This window comes from Talpa occidentalis, unplaced genomic scaffold (assembly GCF_014898055.3).
Source record: "Talpa occidentalis isolate TD23 unplaced genomic scaffold, MPIMG_talOcc4v2.1 talOcc4.6, whole genome shotgun sequence".
Classification (NCBI taxonomy): Eukaryota; Metazoa; Chordata; class Mammalia; order Eulipotyphla; family Talpidae; genus Talpa; species Talpa occidentalis.
Window position 1 is genome coordinate 683,684 of NW_023604972.1, and position 24,996 is coordinate 708,679.

The 24,996-nt window shown below is 68.7% G+C and overlaps 2 protein-coding genes across 3 annotated transcripts in view; one reads left to right on the forward strand and one right to left on the reverse strand.

Moving 5' to 3' along the window:
* The window catches only part of ZFYVE28 (zinc finger FYVE-type containing 28), a 37,855-nt gene extending 35,185 nt beyond the window's left edge, over positions 1-2,670 (reverse strand). For both annotated transcript variants that reach the window (XM_037529131.1, XM_037529132.1), the window contains exon 1: positions 2,611-2,670. In XM_037529131.1, coding sequence (XP_037385028.1) covers positions 2,611-2,649 — 39 coding nt within the window. In that variant the 5' untranslated portion in view covers positions 2,650-2,670. The remainder of the gene's footprint in view (positions 1-2,610) is intronic.
* A 558-nt stretch (positions 2,671-3,228) lies between these two features.
* Positions 3,229-24,756, forward strand: CFAP99 (cilia and flagella associated protein 99). Its single transcript, XM_037530525.2, has 16 exons — positions 3,229-3,274; positions 8,747-8,873; positions 11,707-11,851; positions 12,609-12,703; positions 14,140-14,252; positions 15,495-15,672; positions 18,410-18,490; positions 18,595-18,669; positions 19,411-19,479; positions 19,666-19,754; positions 20,285-20,489; positions 22,894-23,035; positions 23,154-23,305; positions 23,458-23,663; positions 24,310-24,472; positions 24,640-24,756. The coding sequence occupies exons 2-16, from the start codon at positions 8,763-8,765 to the stop codon at positions 24,754-24,756; spliced, it is 1,941 nt and encodes a 646-aa protein (XP_037386422.1). The 5' UTR covers positions 3,229-3,274; positions 8,747-8,762.
* Positions 24,757-24,996: the final 240 nt, after the last annotated feature.

The following is a 24,996-nucleotide window of genomic DNA, read 5'->3' on the forward strand; positions in this document are numbered from 1 at the left end:
GCTGGCAGCCCTGACTCAGGGCTCATCCTCGGGACCCCCTGGCCCACCCCCGGCCGGCCCGCGGGGAAGCATGCACGGCCCCTGGCCTGCTCTCTGGAAGTGGCCTTTGCAGCAGCCCCAAGAGGACCCGCGCGGCCGGAAGAGGAACTCAGTTCACTTCTAATCACAAAGTCTCCGAAGCGTCTGCAGGGGCGCGTCTACAAGCAGCGCTCCCCTCCCAGGAGGGATGATGAGGAAAGGCGGTTTGGGGTGCATCTCAGGGGGTGCGTGGCTGAGTGTGGGGCTTCCCCCCACACAGCAACCCTCAGCCACCTGGAGGCATCGCCTGGCCGCTGGCCAGGCTTCCTCGGAGACGGCAGACACACACCCTGAGACAGGGGCAACCGGGTGGGCAAGGAGGGCGGGAGCTGCAGCGGGGCCGGGCTCCCCCAGGCCGACCTCCCCCGTGGCCAGCAGCGGTCAGCAAGGAGGGTGTGGCCCGTGAGGAACGCACAGCTTGGTCATCTGTTTTCAAATGAAGATGCCAGCTGTGCCAAAACGCTGCTCCTTTTTACCACCCAGTCTTCTCGGAAAGACTTTAGGTAAAAGCCTGAGGCCAGCAGAGCAGCCGGGGGACCCCCAGCTCCCGGGGCCCACCGCCCAGACGTGCGCGTCCTGAACACGGGCGCCAGGACAGTCTCGGGGCGACAGGACGCGCGGGAGTGAGGATCAGCGCGCGTCACTCTAAGTCCAACCACGGGCGGGACACGAGGGACGGGCGGGCTCGGCTGGGGAGTCGCCGGGGCAGCGACCGCGGTGGCGAAGGCCTCCAGAGGAGCGTCTGAAAGCATTTCCCAGCCTGCTTAGAACGACAGGATCGATGACTATTTTTGGTTTCAGATTATTTCCCCGCACAGTGGTGAACAAGACGCTCAGCGTTCAGTTTGAAAGCAAAGCAGGGACTAAACGAGGACTGCGCCTGGAACGGTACCGCCTGCGCCTATAACGGTACCGCCGTCTCTGCAGGGGGCAGGAAAAGCCCCTAGGGCAGGCCAGCGTCTCCCCGACACGTGCTCCCACGGGGAACATGCAGCGCGGCAGCTCCTCCAGGCCCAGGTCCTTCCCCGGCCCGGCCTCGTGCACGTGTGCCAAACGTGCAAATGACATGGGAAGGGGAACATGGAACTCGATTCACACCCCAAAGCCAAAATCTGAGCCGGGGTTTGAAACATGAAAAGCACGCTCCGGCCCGCCGAGCAATCAGGATGTTTAACTCCAGAGACAGAGCTCCACGGGCACCCCAGCTCCGACCCACACGGGGTGCACTCGGCCAAAGCCAGGGGACAGGGCCAGGCCGGAGAGATGACCCCGGACGAGGGGACCCGCGCCACAGCGAGAACTGGAGGACAGACGGCCGTAGCCCCTCCTCTGAGCACCAGGATTGGCGGGTTCCCCAGCCCCGCCAGCCCGCCAGCCCGCCAGCCCCGGAGGCCAGCAGGAAGGGCAGCAACCTGCTGGAGAGGGGATGGGGCATGCATGCGCCCTCCGGGGAGCACAGCCTCCAGGCGGCCACCCCTGCGGTAAAGGACTTTTCCCCACAGGGGAACGGGCGGGCGCCTGAAATCACCCTGCGGTTGACGAAACAGAACCCGCAGCCCCCCCTTCCCACAGCAGAGTGGTCGCGGCTGGGAAGCCTCTCCTGGCCCCCATTCCCGGTCGGCAGCCAGGAGCCCCAGAACCCGAAGGAGGTGTCTTGGGCGATCCCAGGATGTTGCTTGGCCCAGATAATCTCCCTGGTCCTGCCATTTTTACCGGAAAATAATGCTGCTGCCCACCCCAAAATGACCTTTAGACACGTGGGCTTGGGGACACGCCACACAAGGGACAATCTCCGCAGGCCTGGTGCAGAGGCGGCCCGTGCCCTGGGCCCTGCGGAGGGGAGCGGGGAGCCCAAACCACACCCAGCCCCCGGCTCGGGCCCTGCCCAGCCCCCGCGCCCGCCGGAGGAAGGCCCCGGGGCGACCCGGCCGCTGAGTCCTCCCCAGGCGCAGAAGGCGACCCGAAGGCCAGGGCGCGCGGGCCCTGCTGGCCCCTGCTGGCCCCTGCGTGGTCCCGAGGCCTCGCGCGCGGGGCTCCGGGCCGGCCCGCAGAGGTGACTCGGGGAGCCCCAGCGCGCGGGCGCACCCCGCGGGGGAGGCCGCTGCGGCCGCAGCCCGAGGGCGTCGGCGGCGGGGGCGGGCACGCCGCGGCGCGGGGGTCGGGGGCGCGGGCGCGGGGTCGCCGCGGGCACCCACCCGAGCCGCGCCCCGGCGCCGAGACCCGCGGCCCGCGCTCCCGGGCCGCTCCCGGCGGGCGCGTCCCGGACCCCGCGCTGGCCCCGCGGCCGGGCGGAGGGGACGCGGCGCCCGCAGTGCGACTGGCGCGGGGCGCGGGCCGGGCCGGGCCGGGCCGGGCCGAGGCGGGCGGGCGGCCGGGACAGGCGGGTCGGCCCGGCGCGGCGCGGGGCGGGCGCGGGGGGGCCCGAGGGCGCGTCCTCCCGGGGGGCGCGGGCCGGCAGGCGCGGGGCCCGGAGCGCGCGGGGGCGGCGGCCGGGCCGGGCCGGGCCGGGCCGGGCGGGGCGGGGCCGCTCACCTTGGGTTTGTACAGCCACTTGCGGAGCCTGTGCATCATCGCCGCGCCGGCCCCGCGGGCCCCGCGCCCTCCCTCCGCCGCGCTGCGCCCGGGCCCGGCGGCGGCGCCGGGCGGCCGCGGGGGCCGGGGCGGGGGGCGCCGCGGGGCCGGGGCGCCGGGCGGCCGCGGCAGGTGCGCGGGGCCGGCGGCGCGGAGGGGCCCGCGCCGGCGCGCGCGGCGCACCGAGACCCGGCGGCGGACCGGGCGCACCGACGGGCGACGCAGGCACCGGGCGCGCGGCTCCCGCCGCTCGGGCCGCCCGCGCTCCGCCGGCCCCGCCGCCCGCGCCGCGCCTGCGCCGACGCCGCGGCCCCGCCCCCCGCGGCCCGTGGGCGGGGCCGGCCGGGAGGCGCCCAATCCCCGCGCCCGCCGGGCGCCCGGGCCGCGAAACTACAAGTCCCGAGGGGCATTGCGGGCAGCGGGGCCCTGGAGCCGCGTGCCCAGCCGCGCCGAGGGCGCTGTGCATTCTGGGGCTCGTAGTCTCCCCACCGACAGCGCCGGCGCGAGCCTCCGGTTGCTAGGTGACGACGCCCAAACGGCACCCCTGCGCGCCGACTGCGACTCCCTGCGCCCCTCGTCCCGCTGGCGGGTGGAGGTGCCGGGAGCGCCGCGGAGCCGCCGACAGGTACGAGGGGCGGGCCGGCGGGCGCGGGCGCGGGCGGCCTGTCCTCTCCCTGCCGCCTCCGGCTGCGCCGCCCCGGGCCCCTCCCGCTCTGCCCGCGCTCCTCGATGGGCGTCGAGGCGCTTTTGGCGCGTTGTAAGCGACGCTTTTTAAAGCCCCTTCTCCCTAGTCACTAGCTCCCCAGGGGTGCCCCAATTCGCATCCATAAAAAGTCCCCGGAACCTGAGAAGCTGTTGGGGCACGCCAGACGGGGACGGGGCGCGCGCTCTGGCCCCCGCCCCTGGCCGCGAACATGGCTGCGGCAGGGGCCCCCGTGAGCGCGCCCCGCGCCGGGGCCCCCCAGGCCTGCGCCCCTCCCCAGCGCGGCCGGGAAGGAACCCTCCCTTGCCAAGGTCGCTTCTGCGCTCCCGTTACCACTGCCGGCCCGAGGTCCAACAGGCAAAGCGGGTGTGCAGGCGCCAGCTGCTTCCCGGCCGCGAGCCACCCCAGACACTGCTCCCTAAAAAGCAAGCCCCTGAGCTGCCTCTGGTCTCCACGCTTTCCACCGGTTCTCTCTGGAACCGTCCAAACAGCGCTTCTCTTTTGCAGTTGTCGGGTAAACCTGACTGCAGTTGGGGGAGTAGATCTCATTCCCGAGAGGTGCCCCCGTGTCACTCGTGGCTCCCAGCTACGCACTGCACCTGTAGACTTCCTGCCCTCAGCATCGCCCCCCCACATGCACTCGCCGTCCCCGAAGGCACTGTTCCATCGTTTTGAGTAGCCCAGCAGGATCCCATCAAGTTTATCTTCCAGGATTTCCTCATCCAGTCACCTGGACTGGACGCTGGTCGGCCCCACACCTGGCCGCTGTGGGGGAGGCCGCCGTGAACACAGGTGTGCAGACATCTCCATGTCAGTGTTCCCACGTTCTTTGGGCAAATACCTGCGAATGGATTGCCAGGCCACGTGGTATCTCTGGGTTGGTTGGTTTGGTCTTCTCCATACTGACCTCCACAGGGGCTGGACCCGTCTACATCCCACCGGCGGTGGCACGGGCTGCTTTTCCCCATGCCCTCGCCAACACTTGCTCTTGCTGGCCTTTTTGACACAGGCCATCCTCACGGGGCGTGTTAGCCCCTCGCCGCGCCTTTGATCTGCGTTTCCCCGGCTCTAAGTCCCAGTCACCCAACCTCACCCCGGAGGCTCCTTATCAAAGTCAGCCTTGACCTTGACCTTGAGTCCAGCCCCATCTCTCACTCCAATGGCCGCTGCTCCGCTCCTGGACACACTGTCCTCACCTGCCCAGCAGAGGCCACTCACCTGGGCATCAACCTCCCGGAGCGATTCCCTGCAACGCATGGTTTTATTTATTTTCTTTAAGATTTATTTATTTATGCATACAAGAGCTGGGGTACAGGTCACAGATGCAGGGGTTGAGCGGATCCACCAGAGACAGAGTGGGGAGCAGAACAGGCAGACTGACTGAAATACACTGCGAAGGGAGCTGCAGGCGAGTCAGGAGAGGTCTGCTGAGCCATGTGGGCAGCTCCCTGGCCGGCTGGGGATCGAACTGGTGCTACAGAGGCTGCGGACAGCTTCCTAGGCTGCGTCTTAACCCCTTGCGCCACCGGGAAGGCCCTGCAATGCATGGTTTTAGAGACACAACACTTTCTCCTGGCCTTTCCAAAACTTACACCTCCAGCCTCAACCTGGGACTTCAGCCCATCTCCTATTGTTCACCACTTTAAAGTCTAACAGATCCCCTCAAAACTGCATTTTCAGGCTCCCCCAGACAGCCAGTTCTGTTAGGGGGAGAGGCTGTCCTGAGCTAATCCCATGCAGGCTTTGTGGACGCCACCCCCACTCCAGACCAAAGCCATCAGGACTTCGGGAAAGACAAATCCCGTCACCACCAGAGGGAAGGTGGCTGGGACCTGAGGGTGGAGTTAAGCAGCCAGGTTGGGTATAAAAACCAAACACGTGGGCCTTGGGGGGGTCACTCTCTCGCTCGCCTCCTGGCTTCAAGGCTCCCTGCTCGCGGCCGGCTCTCAGAGCACCATTTGGGATTCCAGATCGATCGGCGGATCGGGGAGGACGCGTTTAAAACTTTGTCTCCCACTTCTTTCCCTGAGCTGTGCATTTCCTCATCTCCCCTTCCCTTGTGAATAAACCCTTTATGAACCTTTCGCGTGCGCCTGCAGTAGAGTATTGGTAAGTCCTTTTAAGCACGCGGGTGAGGACCCACAGTCAGGCACCCCGTTTTGTATCGGGGCTGCCCTGTAACAGTTCCTTTCTCAACCATCGTTGCCAACACGAGAGCTTGGGGCAGACACTTGGAGTGTTCTCCGCGGGTCCTGGCCCAACTCCAGTGCCTGCGCTGGTCCAGGCTGTGCTCAGGAAGGGGTGGGTCAGTCAGGGTTGGGTTCCTCTGCATATGACAAGAAATCCCAATGTCCTAGTGATCCCTGCAGGCAAGATTATTCTTAAGTCCATAAAAGAGGTTCAAGGCAGGCAATCCTGGGAGATGGGCAACTCGAGAGCCGTCGGGAACACGGGCTCTTGTGGACTGCTCTTCTGACAGTCCTGCCGCAGTTCCTCTCAGTGCAGGGTGGCTGCCTGGTTTCCCGCCATCACCTCCCGAGTCCACCAGAAGAGTGGAAGCGGGAAGAGAGACATGCCCCTCCCTTTCTGGGAGACTTCAGACGTCTCACCCTTCTCAGCAAGCCCGGCTGCTGGGAGGCCAGAAACGTCGCCTTTCGGCGCAGCAGCAGGCCCAGCTGGAAGTCACAGCCTGTGACTCAGGCGGAGAGGAAGAGCCGGGCTGAGAGATGGCTCCCCGGAGCCAAGCCTGCCTCCGGGGCTGTCCTGGAATCACCAGCCACTGCGTGTGACTCGGCAGAAATCCTTGGAGACTGGCTTTAATCGGAGTGAAAAGCCAGAAGAAGGATCTACTTTAATGAACCCACTTTCGGGATCCGTGCAGATGCGGGCGCTGTGGGGGCCGAGCGCCCGGGCTGCCTCGTGTCGGGTGGAATGTTAGCCTCCTCGCGCGCTCTCATTTCCGTCTAGAAAGGATTTTCCAAGAGACGTGCTGCCCGGCCCGCCTTTCGTTTCCTTACATGCGAGGCAGGCAAGTCCCGCTGGGTTGGTGGAGCGACAGTCAGTGTGGAAGGAGCAGTCAGCGTGGGAATGGAGGCCCGCTTCTCCTGCAGGCGGGTTCACACCCCTGCAAGAAGCCGAGGTGCTGAAAGCCTGCACCGGGGCTGCGTGAGCGTCGCACTGTTCCCCCCCGGAGGATGGGGCCGAATTCATGGGTTAATCTCCAGGGGACTCTAGGACCCCAGTGTCCCTTCCCGACGCCCACCATCAGGGCGCGGCCCCAGGAGGGAACCCAGCGTCTGGGGAGGGACATGCACGCCCAGCGGGGCTTACAGGGTCCCCGCTCTCTCCCCGCAGCACCCCCCCAGTTCCTCCACTGCTTCCCCTCGGCTGGGAGGGGAGGGGGGCCCGCCTTCCCCGCTCACGGCCCGTCAGCACAGGCGGCCTCTTCCTCCAGGCAGACCGGAGCAGAAGGCAGGGCCGTCCTCGGAGAGCCCCCGCGTGGCTGCGGGGGGACAGAAGGGCGGGAGACGGCTCCTTAGCAACCGGCCTCTGCACCTGGCCTGTGACGAGGCTGAGCCGCCCTTGGGCCCCGATGTGCTGTCGTCGCCCCCTTGACTGAGTGGACATGGGCACCACTGGACCCGGTCACGCCTGAAACGCTGCCGCCTGGTATCAGGCAGAGGGCGCGTGGAAGGCCTTGAAACCCAGCCTGCTCCCGGGCTCCCGCCCCCACCCCCGGTGCCCGCCACGGGATTTGTCCTCGCCCAGGGAGCCGCTCCAGTCGAGCTTGGCCGCACCCGGGGCCTGCGGGCGCGGGCACGTGGTCTCCCGAGTCCGCGCTGCGTGAAAGCCGCGAGCGCCTTAGGGCCCGCGCCCTCTCCCGCACCTCCATCTGCACTCCCGCTGGTCGTGGGCTGGGGCGGGGCCCGCGCCCCCATGGGGCCGGCCACCCGGTGCTCACAGCGGCCTGGTGGAGGCATGGAGGGCGCACGGAGGTGGCGGAAGAAGGAAGGCCTCACAGGTGAGGGGGGTTGCGTGGGGCGTTGCGGGATGCCTAGAAGCTCACCAGGAGAGGAGAGCAGGGAGCCTTGGAGGTTCAGAAGGGGAGAGCGGAGCAAGGCCCCAGGCCGCAGGGGTGAGACACACTGAGGAGGTCCCCACGGTCTCACAGCAGCGGAACCTGGGGCACTGAGAGGAAGGCTGCAGACCCCCTGACCTGGAACCACGCCTCCCCCAGCCTCCCCTCCCCAGAGGGTGGCACCCCCTTCCCAGCCCCATCCATCGAGGCTCAGGCCAAAACCCTGGGTCCTGGCGCCATCCCCCGCAATCCAGGCGGCGTGTCCAGGGCGTCGTAGCCCTGCGGGCCATGCGGGCATCCCTCTGGCTCACCTACACCAGGACACTCGTCCCTGATCACCAGGGCCAGCGGGACCCTCAGGAAGGCACGGGAGGCTGGCTCGCTGGCCTCTAGACATGGGGACGGCCACCAGGTGTCTGCCCCACTAGGCCGAGCGGCCCTGGGCAGTGAGGGTGTCCTGCGGGGCCAGTGCTAGCCCCCTCCCTGGCCTGGCCTCCTCCCCTGGCCTCTGCTTCGGAGGGAGCGTCCCGGCACCTGCCCTCCACCCCAGGCCTGCCCTCTGGCCTGGAGGCTGCGCGTGTGCGCCCTCCCCTCGAGGGCCCAGGTCACTGTGCGCTGTGGCCTGGGGAGTCCGGGGCTGCTGGGGGGCCGGAGGGTCCCCATGGGCCTGGCTGCCCTCGGAGGCCACCTGCTGTCATGAGAGTGGGATCACGGAGCCCCAGCCGCTGCTCCCAGAGAGGCCCTCTGGACACGCGGGTCTCTTCCAGCTGGTGTGCTTCCAGGACGCTCAGTGTCCGTACAAGTCCTGGCCACTCACTGGAGACTTGCTGGACATACATCCTCTCTGGGTCTTTGAAATGGAGGGTTGTTGGGCCTGCTGATCCAAGGGTTCTCCTTGCGCCAACCTATAGCCGCTCCCCGTCTGGACGGGGCCTGTCTAGGACCCTCACCCATCCCCTGCTGGCCCCCAAGAGTGCTCAGAGACCCGCCCACGAGGTTCCTCCCCCTGGCCTGGGCCCTCCCAGAGGTCTCCCTGCCCACACACAGCTGTGGGCCCTCAGGGCACGCGGGCACAGTCTGGGTGCCTCCGTGGGGGCTGGGGGCTCCAGGGTGGGCTCTCCACTGCTGCCTGGGTCCCCGGGCTGCAGAGGCAGCAGTGCAGGAGTTGGGGTTATCCCCCTTCCAGCCAACACTCGCTACCAAGCGAGGACCCCAGTGGACATCCTGTGGGTGTTGCTGAGGGTCTGTGGTGCTCCTGCCACCCTCCTCGGGCAGTCGGAGGCCGATGGGGTGTGACCTGTGACCTTGGTTTTCAGGGTCCGGCCCAGGAAGATGGCCTACTATGGGAGGTGCCTGGACGCCGTGAGGGAGCAGCTTGGCAAGTTCAAGGCCAGCAAGGACAGCCCGGAGCAGTTCCTGGAGGCCGCGGCCAGCTCCCTGCAGGTAGGCGCCCGGCCCGCCGCAGTGTCAGGTGCGCTCCCAGCAGCTGCCTTCCTCGGGCCACCCTGTTGCCACCCAGCTGGGGAGACTGGGAGAGCCCCTCGTGGTCTCGGGGCACTCCTGCCCCCAAGAAGGCCCCTCAGGCCACCTTTCGAGAGAAACGCGTAGCTCAGATCACGTCCTCGCGGGCACAGGGGGACCTGCTGGCTGCACGCCGACTCCTGGGCCAAGAAGACATCCGCAGAGCCAGGGACTGCTGTGGAGCCTGGGGGTGGGGGGGTTGTGGGGTCACCTGGGCCCCAGGGCATTTGAGGTCCTAACACCGCACCGGCCTTACCTGGCTAGGAAACAGCACCTTTGTTGGTGTGATTAGGCTGCAAGCCTGGGGATGAGACCATTCTTGATTCAGAGTGGGCCTCACGAGAGGAGGGACACAGGACAGAGACCCCGAGGGTGTGTCTGGTGGCCGCGGAGCTGGGCGACGGCGCCTGCGGGCAGCTGCAGGGAAGCTGGGGCAAGCCCTCCCGCCCCGGGCAGGAAGCAGCTGGCGACGCCGCTATCGCGGACGTCCAGCCTCCACACAGGCCTTCCTGGTGTTTCCGCCGCCGGGCTGCGGGGTCTGTTCCAGCAGAGCCTCCTGTGGGTGCTGCGCGGCGCCCGGAGCTGCTGCGCAATGCGGGGTGGGCGCGGAGCGGAGGGGCGCCTGTGCAGCCCGGCTGACCTTCCCCAGGGCGCGCACGTGGCCATGGCCTTGGGCAGAGTCCTGGTCGTGGGCTGGGTCTGACAGTGGGCGGGGCCTGGCTGTGGGCGGGGTCCTGATCGAGGGCGGGGCCTGGCCTGGGCGGGGCCTGCCGTGGGCGGGGTCCTGGTCGTGGGTGGGGTCTCATGTGGGCGGGGTCCCTATTGAGGGCGGGGCCTGGTTGTGGGCGGGGCCTGCCGTGGGCGGGGTCCTGATCGAGGGCGGGTCCTGACCGTGGGCGGGGTCTCGTGTGGGCGGGTCCTGTCGTGGGCGGGGTCTGGTGTGGGCGGGTCCTGATCGGGGGCGGGGCCTGGCCGTGGGCGGGGTCTCATGTGGGCGGGTCCTGTCGTGGGCGGGGTCTGGTGTGGGCGTGGTCTGGTGCGGGCGGGTCCTGACCGGGGGCGGGGCCCTGGCAGTGGGCGGGGTCCTGGCCGTGGGCGGGGCCGGGCCGTGGGCGGGGCCGTGGCAGCTCGGACCCTGGGGCTGGGGACCCCTGGCCGCGCTGGACGGCCGGGGTGGTGGCCGGGCCCTGAGGCTGACCCTGTTCCGCGGGCGGCGCGGGCGGGCGCCGGGGCGGGCGCCGAGAGGACCCTGCGGGGGCGCAGTCGGGTCCGGCGGCCGCGGGCGGGGGTGCGGGAGCTGCGCCGGGCGCCCCCCCCCCCCCCCCGCGCCGTGAAGCCGCGGCCCCCGGACGCTCGCGGGGGGACGGGTGGGTCCGGCCTGGGCGTGGAGTCCCGGCGGCCGGCGGCGGCGCGCGGGAGGCCCGGACGCTGGGGCAGGGCCGAGAGGCCGGCGGAGGCGGCCCCGGGAGCAGCAGCGGCCGCCTTCCGGGCGCAGCCCCCGGCACCGGGGCTCGGCCCGCGTTCGGCTCTGAAGCCGGGGTTCACGGCGGGGGGGGGGGCTGCGACCCGAGGGGGCCCGGTGTCCGGCCCCGCTGCAGGGCGGCCGCAGGCTCCGTGTCCGGGCAGCCCCTGGGCCTTCCCGGCGGCTGCCCCTCGCGCCCACACGCCCGCCTCTCCCGGGAGAGCCGGAGAGCCAGGCCCGGGGTGCGCCGGGCTCCCGACCCCGGGGGGGACACGGGGCAGGGGCCGCGGTGGGCCGAGACCTCGAAGCCCAGGGTCCCAGGGTTCCCTCGCCAGGGCTGCTCCCTTCAGCAGAAACAGGAGAGGCCACAGAGCAAGAGATTTGAGCCAAAAAATAAATAAATAAGCGCAGCACGGGGCCGCGCCGGGGCCTGGGAGTTGAGTCTCCGGCTGTCACCGCCGCAGCCTGAGATGATCCCGCCGGGGGCTGAGCCGCGGGGCCAGCAGACCTGCCCGGTGCCCGCTGCCCCCTCAGCAGTGGCTTTCAGGCCACCCGCCTGCCCTGCTCCCCACCTGTCTCTGGGGAACCTGCTCACCACCCCCTGCCCCCAGCACCTCTGGCCTGCACCTCTTTTTATGCAAAATAAATAAGCAAAGAACTTACAATAAAGGCATAGTTGTTTCTATTTTTTGTTTATCTTTATTTAAGAATACAAGAACTGGGGTGCGGGCTAGAGGTGCGAGGCCCTGAGCCCACTCCCAGCTTGTCTGACACCCCGGGCACAGCCCCCTAAGGCTCCCAGGCAGGGTCTCCTGGGGGGGGGAGGGAGGGGCTCTACCTCCCAGACCGGCTGGTGGGCTGGTGCGCTCACCCACCGCTCACCGCTCACCGGCTTTCTTCTCTTCCTCTGGCATTTCTGCTCCTGGTGTGGGGTGGCACTTCCCCCGTTTAAGTGCCCGGCTCATGGCAGGAGGCGCAGGCACACGGTGTCAGCGCTGTCATCTCCAGAGCTGCCCCTTCCCAAACCAGTCCTGGCCCGTCCACCCCTGCCCCCCCCGCCCGCCCCCCTCATCTCAGGGCCCTGGGGAGGACTCCTGCCCCCACCTGGTGGCCCCAGGCAGCGGCCCATGGGACTGTGGGGGATGGGCGGTCCCACTGGGTCGGAGGGCCCTGGGCTCGGCTGCCCGCTCCGGGGTCCCCAGCCACCATGAGGTGCCTGGCCCCAGGCTTGAGGGCCCCCAGCACCCACACCTGGAGGCCACCGCCCTCTCCCCGGCCCTGGTTCCCTTCCAGACTCTGGACCCCCAGAAACAGGCGTTCATCCTGGAGGTGCTGTCGGGGTGTCTGCAGTACCGGAAGCTACTGACCGTGGTGGTGGACGCCTTCTATGTGCGGGACGGCCGGCCCTTCCTGTGGGCTGACCACAGCCTCTTCCAGGGTAGGCACCAGCCCGCGGCGTGTCCCGCCCAGGGCTTCCCGGGCCCCAGCGTGCCCCAGCCCTGGCACCCCAGCTCTAGGCCAAGGCCGGCTCCACTTTTCCAGGCACTTTTGTTGGGGGGCTTTCAGGAAAAGTCCCTTTCTCGCTCAACCCCCAGCCACCCCATGCTGTGGGTGGGCGGGGCGGCCGGGCTGCGTGGCCCCGAGGCCGGAGGGCCTGCGTGTGGGACCATGCCTGCCGGGTCCCTGGCCCCTGGGGCGGGCCCGGGTGGTGTCGGGATGGGCTGTCCTGAGTGCCTGGCCGGCTGCCCGCCTGGGAGTTGTCCCGGCAGGGTGGCCAGGGCTGCAGTGCCCCTGGCCTACATCGTCAGTTGAGGCAAGCAAAAGCCAGCGAGTTTATTAAAAAATAGGTGGGGGGTTTACCAGAGAGCTCGGGGCCAGTCCCTGGGGGGCTGTAGGGTGGGGGCGGGGAGCTGCACTGAGGTTTCTTGTCAGGGATGGCACAGGCCCTGCCTCAGGGGCCCCCCGGCCGGGCCACTGAGGATCCAGCACTGAGGCCACTGGCCCCCGGAAGGCGCAGGCTGGGGTCGGGGTTCACTCAGCCCAGGAGGCACCAGTGTGTCTGCAAAGCGACCCCGTGACACCCCGTGTGCGCCTCACACACGTCGTCAGCCCGGCTGAGCCTGCCGAGCCCAGCCGAACATGGGGGCCTGGGGGGAACCCGCGCCCCCTCTGAGCCGCCTCTGCCCACCCCTCAGTGATCTGCTACCTGGCGGCCTTCCAGATGGAGGAGCTGGGCTTTCGGCTCTTCTGCGACATCATCAAGTCCCAGCCCCTGAACAAAGTGTGCACGGTGAGCCCCCGCCGCTGCCCCCCAGGGCGTCCCCCCCAAGGCTGCCCCCCAGCCCCGGTCTGAGCTCTTTGCCCCCAGGGAAATCTCACTCCCCTTCTGCGCGGTCCCCTGGGTGGTGATCGGCCCAGGTCACTTGCTGGTCTGGACGGGACCTCTGCGCAGCGACGGCCTCCGGAGCACTCTGGGGTCCCTGGGCTCCCTGCAGCCTCCTCCCTCCAAGCGGCGGCCAGGGAGCGTGTCCCGCGCTGGCTGGTCCTGGGATTGGCAATCTGGCCGCTGGGCTGCCCCCCACCCCGCACCCCTGCCCTCCAGGGACATCTTCTCCCGGGATGCCCCCAGGGCTGCGCCCCGCGCCTTGCTGCGGGCCAGGCCCTTGCTGGGGCCCTTCTGGCTTTATCCTCGCAACCCCGGGAGGTCGCCCCTACCGGCCGCTCACCCCCTGGAGACAACAGGCGACCTGCCTGGAGTCACGCTGCGGGTGAACAGAGAACCGCCTGGGACCAGGCATGGGGCATCACCCCAAGGCTCCTGGGCCCCCCGCAGGGAGGGTTAAAGGCACCAGGCCAGGCCAGGCCACGCTCCGGCCTCGGGACGCGTCTTCCCATGTGCGTGGAGCTGGCCCGTGCCGGCCGGTGCCCGCGCAGCCGCGTCCCCCAAGCCCGCGTGTTGCTGGCAGAGCAGCAGACCCCGCAGCCTTTCCCGCCGCCCAGGCGCCCGCCCTCAGGTGCTGCTGCTGCCCGTCCTCGTGGGTTCTCCAGGGCGGCTGGAGCCGGGCCCGTGTCACCTGGCACTGGGCTGGCCCTGGGTCAGCTGCAGGGGTCCCGGACAGGCCCAGGACAGATGCCCAGGGTGCCGGCCAGCGCAGCCCCGCCCACGCCTCCCGCCTGGGCGCACCTCCCCGGGGCCTCTGGGAGAAGAGTCGCGGATGAGGCCCACGCAGACCCCCCAGTGCGGAGATGCCAGGCCGGGTCTGCGCCACCCCCTGGGCACGGCCTCAGTCCCTGGGCGGGGCCAGCCACCTGCTTGGGGCGACAGGTCGCCTCCCAGCCCACAGGCCGCACTGCCCTGGCTGCCTGGACGAGGGCGTGGTGGACACTGGAGACCCTCCTGGGGGTGCCGGAGGGCGGGGTGGGCACAGACTCCTTCCCATCTGTCCCGGAGCTGGCTGGAGCCTGGGTCCCCAAGGGGATGGATGTGCCTGTGGGCGGGCGCCCCGCGTGCCCAGCGCCATGGAGGAGGCCCCGGGGTGCTGTTGCTCCCAGCCTGGTGCCCAGCCTGGCAGGGGGCCCCTCTGCTCTGGCCCCTGCCTGCTGAGGGTGTCACCGCCTCCCACCCCAGCTGCGGCTTCTGAGCGCCCCTGGGGCCAGCTCCCCCGGTGGGCCAGGCTTCACCCTGCTGGGTGGGGTCCAGGCCTGAGGCGCCAGCTCCTCCCTCAGTTCCTCAGGTTTTTCTTCAACCCCTTGCACCTGTGCACGTGGATCAAGGACGAGTGGAGCCGCATCTACGACTCGGCCCACGTGAGGGAGACCTGGATCAACCCCCTGATGAGGTGGGCCAGGCTGCGCCCCCCCAGGCTGGCAGATGCAGGCCCGCCGGCCCCCTTGCTGCGCCAGGGGTCCACGGGGGAGGCAGCGGGACGGGCAGCTCCTGGGCCCCAGGCCCAGACCCCCGGGACACCTCTCCCGGACTTGTCACCCCAAAGCTGCCTTCCTGGGCCTTCCCTCGCAGGGGCGGCGGGGGGCAAACGCTGGTGTCGCTGGTGCAGGCTGGGACCTCGGGCAGGAGGAGCAGCACAGGGGCCAGGTCCAGCCCTCAGCCTCCAGGATGGGCCCCGGGGGTCGGGGTGCTGCCGCTCCCAGTTCTCCTCCTCCTGATAGGATGGGGGGCCTCCTCTTCCCAGGGGCAGATGGACACCCTGGCACTAGCAGGCTTCTCTGTGCCTGCAGTGAGGGGCCCCGAGGCCCCGAGAAGGTAGAACCCCTGCTGTGGGGAGGAGGCCTGGGCCTGGGCAGTGGGCATCCCTCAGCGCTGCCCCTCCCGCGGGAAGGCCCGTCTCAGCCAGCCCCACACCAAAGGGCAGGGGTGCCGCCAAAGGGGCGGGGGACGCCCTGCCCAGCCCTGCCCGGGGGAGTGCACCTGCGGGCCCCAGTCGAGGGGAGTGGGCCAGGGGTGGCCTCAGCCTCGGGATGCTGCTCGGTCTGGTGGTGGGGTCCCCTGGCTCCCGGTCCAACCTCGGCTGGAACTGGCCCCATCACTGACCTCCCAGCCTCCTTCCCCACCGGCCCTCCCGAGCACCCCACTCCCTTGTCCCTGGACATGCCCCCCCCCCCAGGCCCGTGGCCCTTGGGCTGGGAATGGGGCTCCTTCCAGCAGGAGGGGACACTGGCGAGGCGAGCGACTGGGCTGTGTGCCCAGGGTGCCCAGGAAGACCTGGGCCTGGGGCAGCCCGCAAGGCCCCCCTGCCCCCAGCCCGCACCCCCACCGCACACCCCCCCCAAGCGGCCTGCGTAGCCGCCCAGCTCCAGGAGCCTCCCTTCCCGGTGCCAGCCCCTCCCCTCAGAGCCCGAAGGCTCCTGGGGCGGGAATCTGGTCAGCTTCCTTACCGGCACAGGGGCTGTGTGGCTCTCCAGGGCGGGGGGCAGTGCCTGCAGGGCAGCAAACCCTGGTGGAGAGTGGCGGTCGGGTCCTCTGACGCCCCCAGCCAGGGGCCCAAGCACTTGGGGGCTTCAACCGTCCTTGCCGGGCCTGCTTGGGAAGTGACCCTCTGCCGCTCTCCCCCTTTGCCTTCAAGATGGCAGCCAGAGGTCCAGGAGCTCATCAGGCAGCTGGAAGGGCTCTTGACCCATCAAGCCCCTCTTTCAAAGGCCAAAGCCAAGGTCACAGAGCCCAAGGAGTTCAACCTGACTGCCCCCAGGCCCCGGGCCGTTCCCATGCCGGAGCCAGTTCCCGAGGTGGCCAAGCCAAGACCAGTAAGTGCTGCGTCCACAGGACACCGGCCGCCAGGCAGGATGGTGGGCCCTGGCGGCCAGTGGGGCGGGCTCTCCCGGGCCGTGGCCGTGCTGGACCAGGCCCGGAGCAGTAGGCAGCCCCGCCCACCCCCCTGCTGAACCCCGGTCCTCGTGCCCCTCCTGCCCCCCCAGCGGGCGAGCGCTCATCCCAGGGACTGTCCCGTGCGCCCCAGCGGGGTGGTGACGATAGCGTCTGTTTGTGGGAGCCCAGTCTCGCCACCTGCCCCCCCAGCCTCCACACGCTCATCCTGTCTGCCTGCAGCCGGCTCCTTCCCGCGCCCTTACAGTCGGCACGTCACCTTACAGGGAACAGGAAAACGCAGCTCCGTCTAGGTTGGGCGCGAGACTGGGGGCTCTTGTGGCCGCAGCAGGATGGGTTTCAGGCACAGTCTGATCAGGGCTCCAGCTCTGCTGCTCTGTGACTCACCCACCGTGCCCTGAGCGCCAGCAGTGGACCCAGCTTCCCAGAACTTGCCCGATTCCCCAGCAGGACTAAGGGCTGAGCAGAAGGGCAGGGATGGCACGGGGAGGTCCCAGGGCCACTCCTGTCATCAGGTCCCAGGGCCACTCCTGTCATCAGGTCCCACTCCTGTCATCCTTCCAGTCTTTCGCTACCTCCCTCCCCCGAGCCCCTACCTGTGACCCTCTCACCGGTATTAGGCCCTTCGGCCTCCTCCGCATTGACTTCGGCGCCTCTTCTTCATGGCATCAATAGAGAGCACGGCTGTTGCGCCCTTGGTGGTCTCTTCGTTACTGTTCTTCTTCACCTGGCCTGTCTGTCTGGTGCCCGTCACAGCCCTGACTCAGTGCAGCCTCCCCCAGTACCTGCTGGGTGGATGAGTGAGTGATGATGGATAATGCATGGATGGACGGATGGACGGACATGGATGATGGCTGGGTAGATCGCTGAATCTGTGGGGGGATGGATGGATGGTGATGGGTAGTGGCTGGTATGTGGATGGATGATCAGATGAATGAAGAGATGGGAAGATGGACAGACAGATGATGAATGGACTGATGATGGATGGATGGTGGATGGTGGATGATGGATGGATGGTGGATGATGAATGGATGGTGGATGGATGGATGGTGGATGGATGGATGGATGAATGATGAATGGATGATGGATGGATGGATGGATGGTGGATGGATGGATGGTGGATGGATGATGGATGGATGGATGGATGATGGATGGATGGTGGATGGATGGATGGATGATGGATGGATGGTGGATGGATGGATGGTGGATGGATGGATGGATGATGGGTGGATGATGGATGGATGGATGGTGGATGCATGGATGGTGGATGGATGGATGATGGCTGGATGGTGGATGCATGAATGGATGGATGGATGGTGGATGCATGGATGGATGGATGGATGGTGGATGCATGGATGGTGGATGGATGGATGATGGCTGGATGGTGGATGCATGAATGGATGGATGGATGGTGGATGCATGGATGGTGGATGGATGGTGGATGCATGGATGGTGGATGGATGGGGATGATGGATGGATGATGGATGGATGGATGGTGGATGGATGGATGGATGGATGGATGATGGATGATGGATGGTGGATGGATGGTGGATGATGGATGGATGGATGGTGGATGCATGGATGGTGGATGGATGGGGATGATGGATGGATGATGGATGGATGGATGGATGGATGGATGGATGGATGATGGATGATGGATGGTGGATGGATGGATGGATGAATGGTGGCTGAATGGATGGTGGTTGGATGATAGATGGTGGATGGATGGGTGATCAGGGGCCTTGGAGCTGAGCAGCCCCTTATATTTCTATCCCAGCCCTCTGTCTCAGGCCCTCCTGCTCGTTGCACCTGCCTCCATGCCTGGCCTCTCCCTGGCCCCTCACCATGCCCAGCCCTGCTCCACAGCTGTGTGCCTCATGGGTCATGAGATATTGGTGTACAGTCACCTTCCCTGGGGCCACAGAGGCTGTGCTGGACCCACAGGCTCATTCCTTCCCCACCCTGGCCTGCTCCACACCTGGGACCCTGGGTTAAGGTTGCACTCGAGTCACTCATCCACTCCTTCAACAAGTAGCTATGGGGGCCATGCGTGGGCCAGACACAGGCTTGTGGAGCGTGCGCCCCACCGGGGGACTCGGCTAGAAAGCAGGGTCAGTACAGTGCGCACACTGGGGGCAGCGCTGAGAGGAGCAGCGAGTTCAGGGCAGAGCACGCAGCTTTGGAAGTCGCGGTTCTGGATGACGAGACCAGGAAAGGCCCCCCGGGGAAGCACCATGGGGTGGAACTGGGAGACTTGAGCAAGTAAGCCAGGGGCCTGGGGGGGCCTTCTGGAGAACAAAGCCTGTGCAAAGGGCCTGGGGCAGCGCCCTCCCCGCCCCAAAAGTGCAAAGGCTGGGGCCTTCGGAGGGGGGGACTCGGGTCCATAGCCTCTCCCCTGCGCCTCCTGTCAGCCACCCCCCCCCCACCCAGCCAGTGTCCTCTGCCTGTCCCTCAGTGCCTAGGGGGCCTGGGGCTGTGTTCAGCCACCTGCCTGCTTGCCCGCCTTCCCCACCGCTCCCAGCTGCCCACCAGCAGCCAGCAGGCCCAAGGAAGCCCGGGGCCTCGAGGCCCTGCCTCTCCCAGCATGGGAACTCAGTCCAGCCCCGCAGGTGCACACCCTCCAAAGTGAGCCGGTGCCTACCTCCTCCCCCTCCCCAGGTGCCCAGGAGCACCTACCAGCCACCCAAAGAGCAGCGGCTGCTGGAGATGACCAGGCGGTATAATCGCCGGAAGGCTGAGGTGAGGGCCGGTCCCAAGCCTGTCCTGCCGGAGACCCCCGGGGCGGGGGTGAGGGGAGGGGCAGCCACTCTGGGGCACGCGGTGGTGACGCTCGTTGGTCACAGGAGCTGCTGCTGCAGGCGAACGTGGAGGAGCTGCGCTGTGCAGTGCCCAGGGCCCGCGGGGTGCCCCCCGAGCAGGTATTGCCCCCCACCCGGAGCACCCTGGCCCGTCGGTTGCCAGGGGCCAGCGGTCCACGTCATGGAAAGTGCCCCAACTGCTCGTGGGGCACAAAGAGCCGCTGACTGCCCCCCCCCCGGGGCGGGGTGGGGCCTGGTGGGTGTGTCCCGGGCAGCAGGTCAGCCCCTGCACCGCCCCTGGTGTCTGGGCACCTCTGGGGGCTGCCAGGTCATCCACGCTGAGCATTTAGTGTTTCTGTGGGAAAAAACTCAAGTGCGTTTGCTACAGAGAACAGCAAAGTGAGGGGGAGTCCGAGGCCCCTCGCCCAGGGAGGAGCTGGGCCAAGCCTGCCAGCCTGCCAGGCCCGGGCGTGGCGGCCTTAGCGTGCCTGGGGAGGGCCTTTCTCCGCTGCTCCCCTCACTGTGGCCTGTGGTGCCCACCCTGGGGCCCCGCAGTGCCACAGGAGGCTGGGCAGGGCCAGATGACTAAGGGAGCTGCCCAGGGACTGTCAGGGGCCAGCCCCGGGGCCAGCGAGGAGACGGGCCCTGAGCACACGGTCGGGCCTCAGTGGCTGGGAACTGGGCACCTGCCCTGGCCTGCCCTGCCAGGCCCCGGGGGACATGGGGACAGAGGTGCTGCCTGGCTGTGTGCAGGACGGGCAGGCGTGAGCAGGCGGAGGGCAGCTGGAGTTGGCGGGGCACTGGGTCACCTAGGGGCAGGGGGCACCTAGGGGCACGGATGCCAGGCCCTGACTCCCACAGGACTCCAAGGAGCCACAGCTCCGACTCCCACCCCGAATCCGCAGGACGCCGAAGCTGACCTTCTTCAGGGTGAGGGGCTCCTGACCTGGGGGCGGTGCTGGTTCCAGGCCCTTCTCCCGGGACACCCAGCTCCCAGACTTTCTGTGGAGTGGGGGTGTGCCCTGGGGGCTGGGAGGAGCTAGGGGATCAGAGGAAGGCCTCACCCTGGGGGGAGGGCCAAGCCCCACCCAACATAGCCAGCCCCTCTGCCCACAGCCTGACGCTGTCCAGGTCAAGCTGAACACTGCTGCCATCCTGCGCGAAGGGGCCCTGTACCAGCGGCAGGTGGAGAGAGAGCTGCAGAGGTGGGCGCTCTGCAGGAGCGTGAGGGAGGGGCCCGCCAGCTGGGAGTCCCCGGGGCCAGGAGGTGACCCTGCAGGCTGGGGCCTCAGCAGCCAGCGGCGGGACCTGGCTCAGCCAGGGAGGTGGACTGGGGAGGAGGCGGCTCAGCAGAAACCCGGCCCACCAACAAGCCCCGGGCCGCCCTCCCTGGTCTGCCAGGGCTGCAGACCCCTGCGCTCGCAGATCCCGGGAGCTGGGCTGTGTGGCTGGCCAGATGGATGAGAGGATGGACGGAGGGATGGACAGCTAGGTGGGTGGAGGGATGGTCGATGGACAGATGAGTGGGCCTGGGCATGGTGGACAGACAGATGGACAGAGGAATGGTGGACAGGGGCTGAAGGGAGGCTGGGAAGGTGAGGCTGAACGGTGGGCATGCAGGAGGGGCAGGTGGGCCATGGGCCGTGGCTGCTGTTGGCTGAAGAGCAGCCCAGGCCTGTGAGGACGCTGCCCCAGGGCCCCAGCGCCGGACGCCACGTGCCTGGCCTCTTGCCAGGGTCGACAAGCTGGTGGACGGGGCCGGGGACTTCTCCGAGTTCCTCCTGTGGCAGAAGAGGATGCAAGCCAAGGACCGGGAGGAGCAGCTGGTGGCTGGCGAGTGTCGGAGGCTGCAGGGGAAGCTTAGCCATGAGGAGGCCGCGCTGGCCCGGCAGCACCTGGCACGGGAGAACAAGCAGAAGGCAGACCGGAAGAAGGAGGAGGTGAGCCGGGCTCACCGGCCTCGCTCCCGCCCTGGGTAGGCTGCCGGGCGTCTCCTCCCGAGGCCCAGATGCCAGGGCTGCAGGCCCCACCCGTCCAGGTCTGGCGCCGTCGGGGGCCCCTGGCCTGCGTGGACTGTCCACCTCCAGCAGGGTCAGTGGGCCCCCACAGCCACACACTAAGGACGAGCGGGTCTGGCGGGAGCTTCTAGCAGGCTGCCACGCGGACACCGTGTCCTCCCCCACGAGGGTCTGGGCGTCCTCGGGGCCTGCGTGGCCCAACGTGCTGTTGCCATGGACACGGCGCCAAGGGCCTGCCCCACCCGCACCAGAGCCACTTTGACAGACTTGCCTGTATTGATTTGTGCTTGATTTTCGGGTGCAGTTTCCCTTCCTTTTCAGTTCACCTTCTTAAAAAAGCGCGGTCAGAACAATCTGGAAAATAGTTTGCAGAGAAGTCCCACCATTGGTCCTTCGGTGCTTACGTTCTTTTTTTCTCTTAAAGCATTTTTCATTCTTATTTTTTTCTTTTTGTGTAGAAGAGCTGGGGTGCAGGCCAGAGGCGTGGGAGGTTAGAGGATTCCCCAGAGACAGAGTGGGGAGCAGAACAGGCAGATCCATTGAGCACACACTGCTGAGGGGGCAGCAGCGAGACAGGAGGGTCTGCTGCGCCCTGTGGGCAGCTCCCTAGCCGGGAGTGTGGTCGCTGCCCTGTGGCGACTCCTTTTCACCACCCCCCCACCCCCCCGCCCACTTTATGCCCCGCCAGTGTGCCTGGTCTCCACAACCTGCGCCCCCCCCTTGCTCTTCTGCCTTTTTATCTTTTGATGATTGTTTTAACGGGGGCGGGGGAGGCATCTCCTTAGGGCCTTGATGTTTGTGCACTTCCCGGACGGTGGTGGCATCCCGCCTCGCCCAGCCGCTGCTGATCTGTGTTCCTCTTTTTGAAAAGTGCCTGTCGGGCCTTTGGTCACTTTTCAGCTGGGCGCCCAGCGGGAGGGTGGTGCTTGGGCCGGCAGGTGCCTTCCCCTGCTGAGCGCCTCCTTGCTGCACAGAGCATCTTTGTTTCGGAGCCGGCCACGTCCCTCGGCCACCCGCGGCGCCCTCTGTCCTCACCTGGCGGCTCCTGCCTGGGGGCCCAGCTGTCCGCCCGGCTCCTGGAGGACAGGCGGTTTTCATGAGCAAGGGGCGGCCCTGAGCCTCGGCCGCGGCGACCCCCATGGGGCTGAGACTCTGTCTTTACTCGCGGGGCTCCTCCTGCACTAGAGGCTGCCCCCCCCACCCCCGGGAGCAAGCAGTGCTGCTTTTGAGAGGCACGAGGCTCTGGGCCGCCCGGGTCCTCTCAGCTGGGACAGGTCCGGCGCCCTGGCCTCGCGGAGGGACGGCAGGGCCTGTGTCTCCCCTCGGATCACCAGAGTGTGGGTCCGCACTGCCTGGTGCAGAGGCCCCGGCACGCTTTCTTCACTTAATTCCATCCATGGCGCTTGTGGGGCTACCGGGCTCCTCGCAGAGACGTGCCCCTGGGGCAGGCGCCACCCCCCCAGCCATGGCCCGCGCGCGACGCCTGCCCACACATTCTGGCCGTCGCCATGGCCTCGTGCCCGGGCGCATCCAGTTTGGCCAGCGCCCTGCTGGGAGCAGCCCCCCTCGGAGCTGACCGCTGCATCAGGTGGACGGTCGGCGAAAACGAATTTCTCCCCAAGTTTGGGCAGTGCAAAGTTGGGAGGAAAGCAGCGCCAGAGGATCACACCCGGAAAGAGGCGCAGCCAGCCAGCAGCTGTGAGTCCTGAGCAGGCGGCCAGCGGCCCATAGGCAGGAGCCACCCGCCCACCCGACAAACAGCGTGTCCTTGAGGGGGATGCGGGCCTCCATGGCACTGCCCTGGGCCTCTGGAGCCTTCCCGACCGGGCTCGGCGACCTCCTCCACCACAGCGGCACTTCTCTGCGGAGGTGCCCAAGTGAGAGGACGGACAGACCCGGCCGCTGTGCAGGGCTGCGCCTCGCCTGCCCGGAGAGCACGGCGGCCGTCCGGGCATGGCCGAGGAGAGCCTGTCTCTGGCGGCCCTCAGGCTGGTGTGTCCCACACAGGCCGCAGGGTACCCGCCTGGCAGCACGCCCTTGCCTCTGCCTGGAGTCTGGCCCCAGAGCCAGCTGGAAGGCCCACAAGTCTCTGGGGCACACCTGGGCCTTATGAGCTCTGAGGAGGGGCTGCATGGGTCCAGGCCCACCCCCGGACCACAGGAAGGGAGGACTCAGGTGGACCTCCCCAGCAGGCCACTTCCCGGGGCCAGGGGCCTGATGACTCGCTCGGGTGGAGTCCACCCCAGGGGCGGGCGGGGCCTGGACGCCTGGTCTGCCCAGGCCCCAGGCTGCAGCGCTGCTGATGGCAGGTGCTGTGTCCGAGCAGACCGCAGGACGGATGCAGCAGCATGCTGAGAGGTGCCTGCAGGAGAAAAGGGCCATGAAGGAGCTGGTGGAGCAGGTGATGGAGGCGCAGAAGAACATCAAGGTGGCTCAGATGAAGCTTCTGAAGGACCGGCAGCAAATTGGTATGCGGGTCCCGAGCCCTGGCCCAGGGATGGCGGGGTGCGCAGGCCCACCCGGGGTGGTCCTCAGCACAGCACCCGCCTAGGCGCTCCCCCCTCAGCACCCGGCCTGGCCCCCAAGTTCAGGAGGTGCTGGAGGAGAGCCGGGAGCTGCAGCAGCGCGGTGCGGAGGCGGCCAGAGAGGAGCAGCGGCAGCGCTATAAGCGCATCTCCCAGCTGCGGGCCCTGGAGACACAGCCCCTGCGCAAGGGCAAGCTCGTGGACCTGACGCAGGTGGGCGGCCTGCCTGCCTGCCGCAGGGAGCCTTCCTGCCTGGGGCTGGGCCCTGCCCCAGAGCGAGGGAGGCAGGTCTCCTTGGATGTGAGAGGAAGGCCAGGGGCTGGGGTGGGCCGGGCTTCCAGCCTGGGCCTCCCGCCTCCCTGCAGACCCCGGGGTACGGCCTGGAGGGGGAGATGTCCTTGGTGGAGCTGCGGGAGCGGCTGGCCCTGCTCAGGGAGGCTCAGCGGCTCCAGGAAGAGGAGAAGCGGGACCAGATCGTCCGGGGCAAGCGCGCCAAGAGCCAGGAGCTGCAGGATGTGGTGCAGCAGATCTCCCTGTGCCGCTCGGCCATGGGGAGGGCCGCGGCCCTCAGGTCAGAGCCTGGGGGGCCCGGGAGGGGGAACTGCCTTTGCGCCCTCCTGCATGGGTTCTCCTCCACCCCCAACTGCTGCCCAGGGCACCCCCGTAAGCCCCCGCCCCCCCATGCCGACCATCTCAGACAAGTTTCCAGCATGTGGAAAAGGTCAAAGGGCAGTGAGGCTCTGACACCGTGAGTGGGGTGCAGTCACCTCGAGTCTGGGCCTGGTGTGACCTTTGCTGAGCGTTTCACCTACCTGGCATCAGGTGCTGCACCCCTAAACACTTGGGGGTGCTTCCTCTGAAAAGACGACCCTGCCCCCGAGGCGGCACACAGGCCCTGGGGCCGTCCGCGGGGGGCGCCACTGGGGGTTGGGGCGCAGGGCCGGCCGGCAGGAGAGGGGGCCCCGCGGGCCGGGCAGGGGCGCCTCACCCCCCGCTGCCACCGGCCTCAGCCTGACAGACGCCCCCGCGGGGGCCCCGCTCGGTGTTGGGAGACCTCGGGGCCAAACCCGCCCTCCGCCCGGGGTGGGGGGGAGGCCGCGCCGGCGCGGGGCGCCCCCTCGACGCCCCGGCGCGCGCAGCCCCGCCCGGGGCACGTTCCCGGACGGGGCGGCCGGACGGCCCCGCGCCCGGCGGCTCAGCGCCCGCTGCGCCCGCAGGTGGGAGCAGAGGAAGGCGGGGGGCGCGGCCCCGGGGGCGCCCGCGCAGGACGAGCGCGTGCGGGAGCTGCGGCGCCGGGTGGCGGAGCGGGCGGCCGAGCGGCGCGCGCAGGAGGCCCCGATGCCGGTGCCCGGGCTGCGGGCCGCGCGCCCCAGGACGCGGGTGAGCGGGGCGGGGCGGGGCGGGGCGGGGCGGGGCGGGGCGGGGCGGGGGGCCCGGCGGGGCGGGGCGGGGCGGGGCGGGGCGGGGGGCGTGGGGGCCCGGCGGGGCGGGGCGGGGCAGGGCCCGCGCCCACCCCCCGCCCCGCACCCCGCCCGCCCGGCCCGCAGGCGCAGCAGGAGGCGCGGCACTGGCAGGAGCTGGAGCGCAGCCGCGAGCGCCGGCTGCGGGCGAGGCGGGCGGGAGGCTCGGCCCGCGGGTGCGCGCCCCGCCCGGAGGCGTCCTGAGCGCGGCCGCCCCCCGCGCGCCCCCCCCGCGCCCGCCCGGCCCGGGGTCCCCACCCGCCCTGGGCGGGGCGCTCGGCCTGGCGCGGGAGCCGCCGCCAACAGTGCCTGCCTTTCGTCCGGAGGCGAAGCGTGTCCCGCGTCCTGTCTTCCGCGCGCGCCGTCCGGCCTCCCCGGCGCAGGCCCGTCCAGGAGGCGCCCCGCACCGGGAAGTCTGCGGCCTCCGGGGCGCCCCCAGGGCGG

Bases quoted from the DNA above. Each gene is read 5' to 3' on its own strand.
- CFAP99 (XM_037530525.2), top strand. From the start codon at position 8,763: ATGGCCTACTATGGGAGGTGCCTGGACGCCGTGAGGGAGCAGCTTGGC. The intron at 18,491-18,594 runs GTGAGGGCCGGT...CGTTGGTCACAG, and splicing joins ATAATCGCCGGAAGGCTGAG to GAGCTGCTGCTGCAGGCGAA. The intron at 23,306-23,457 runs GTGGGCGGCCTG...GCCTCCCTGCAG, and splicing joins AGCTCGTGGACCTGACGCAG to ACCCCGGGGTACGGCCTGGA.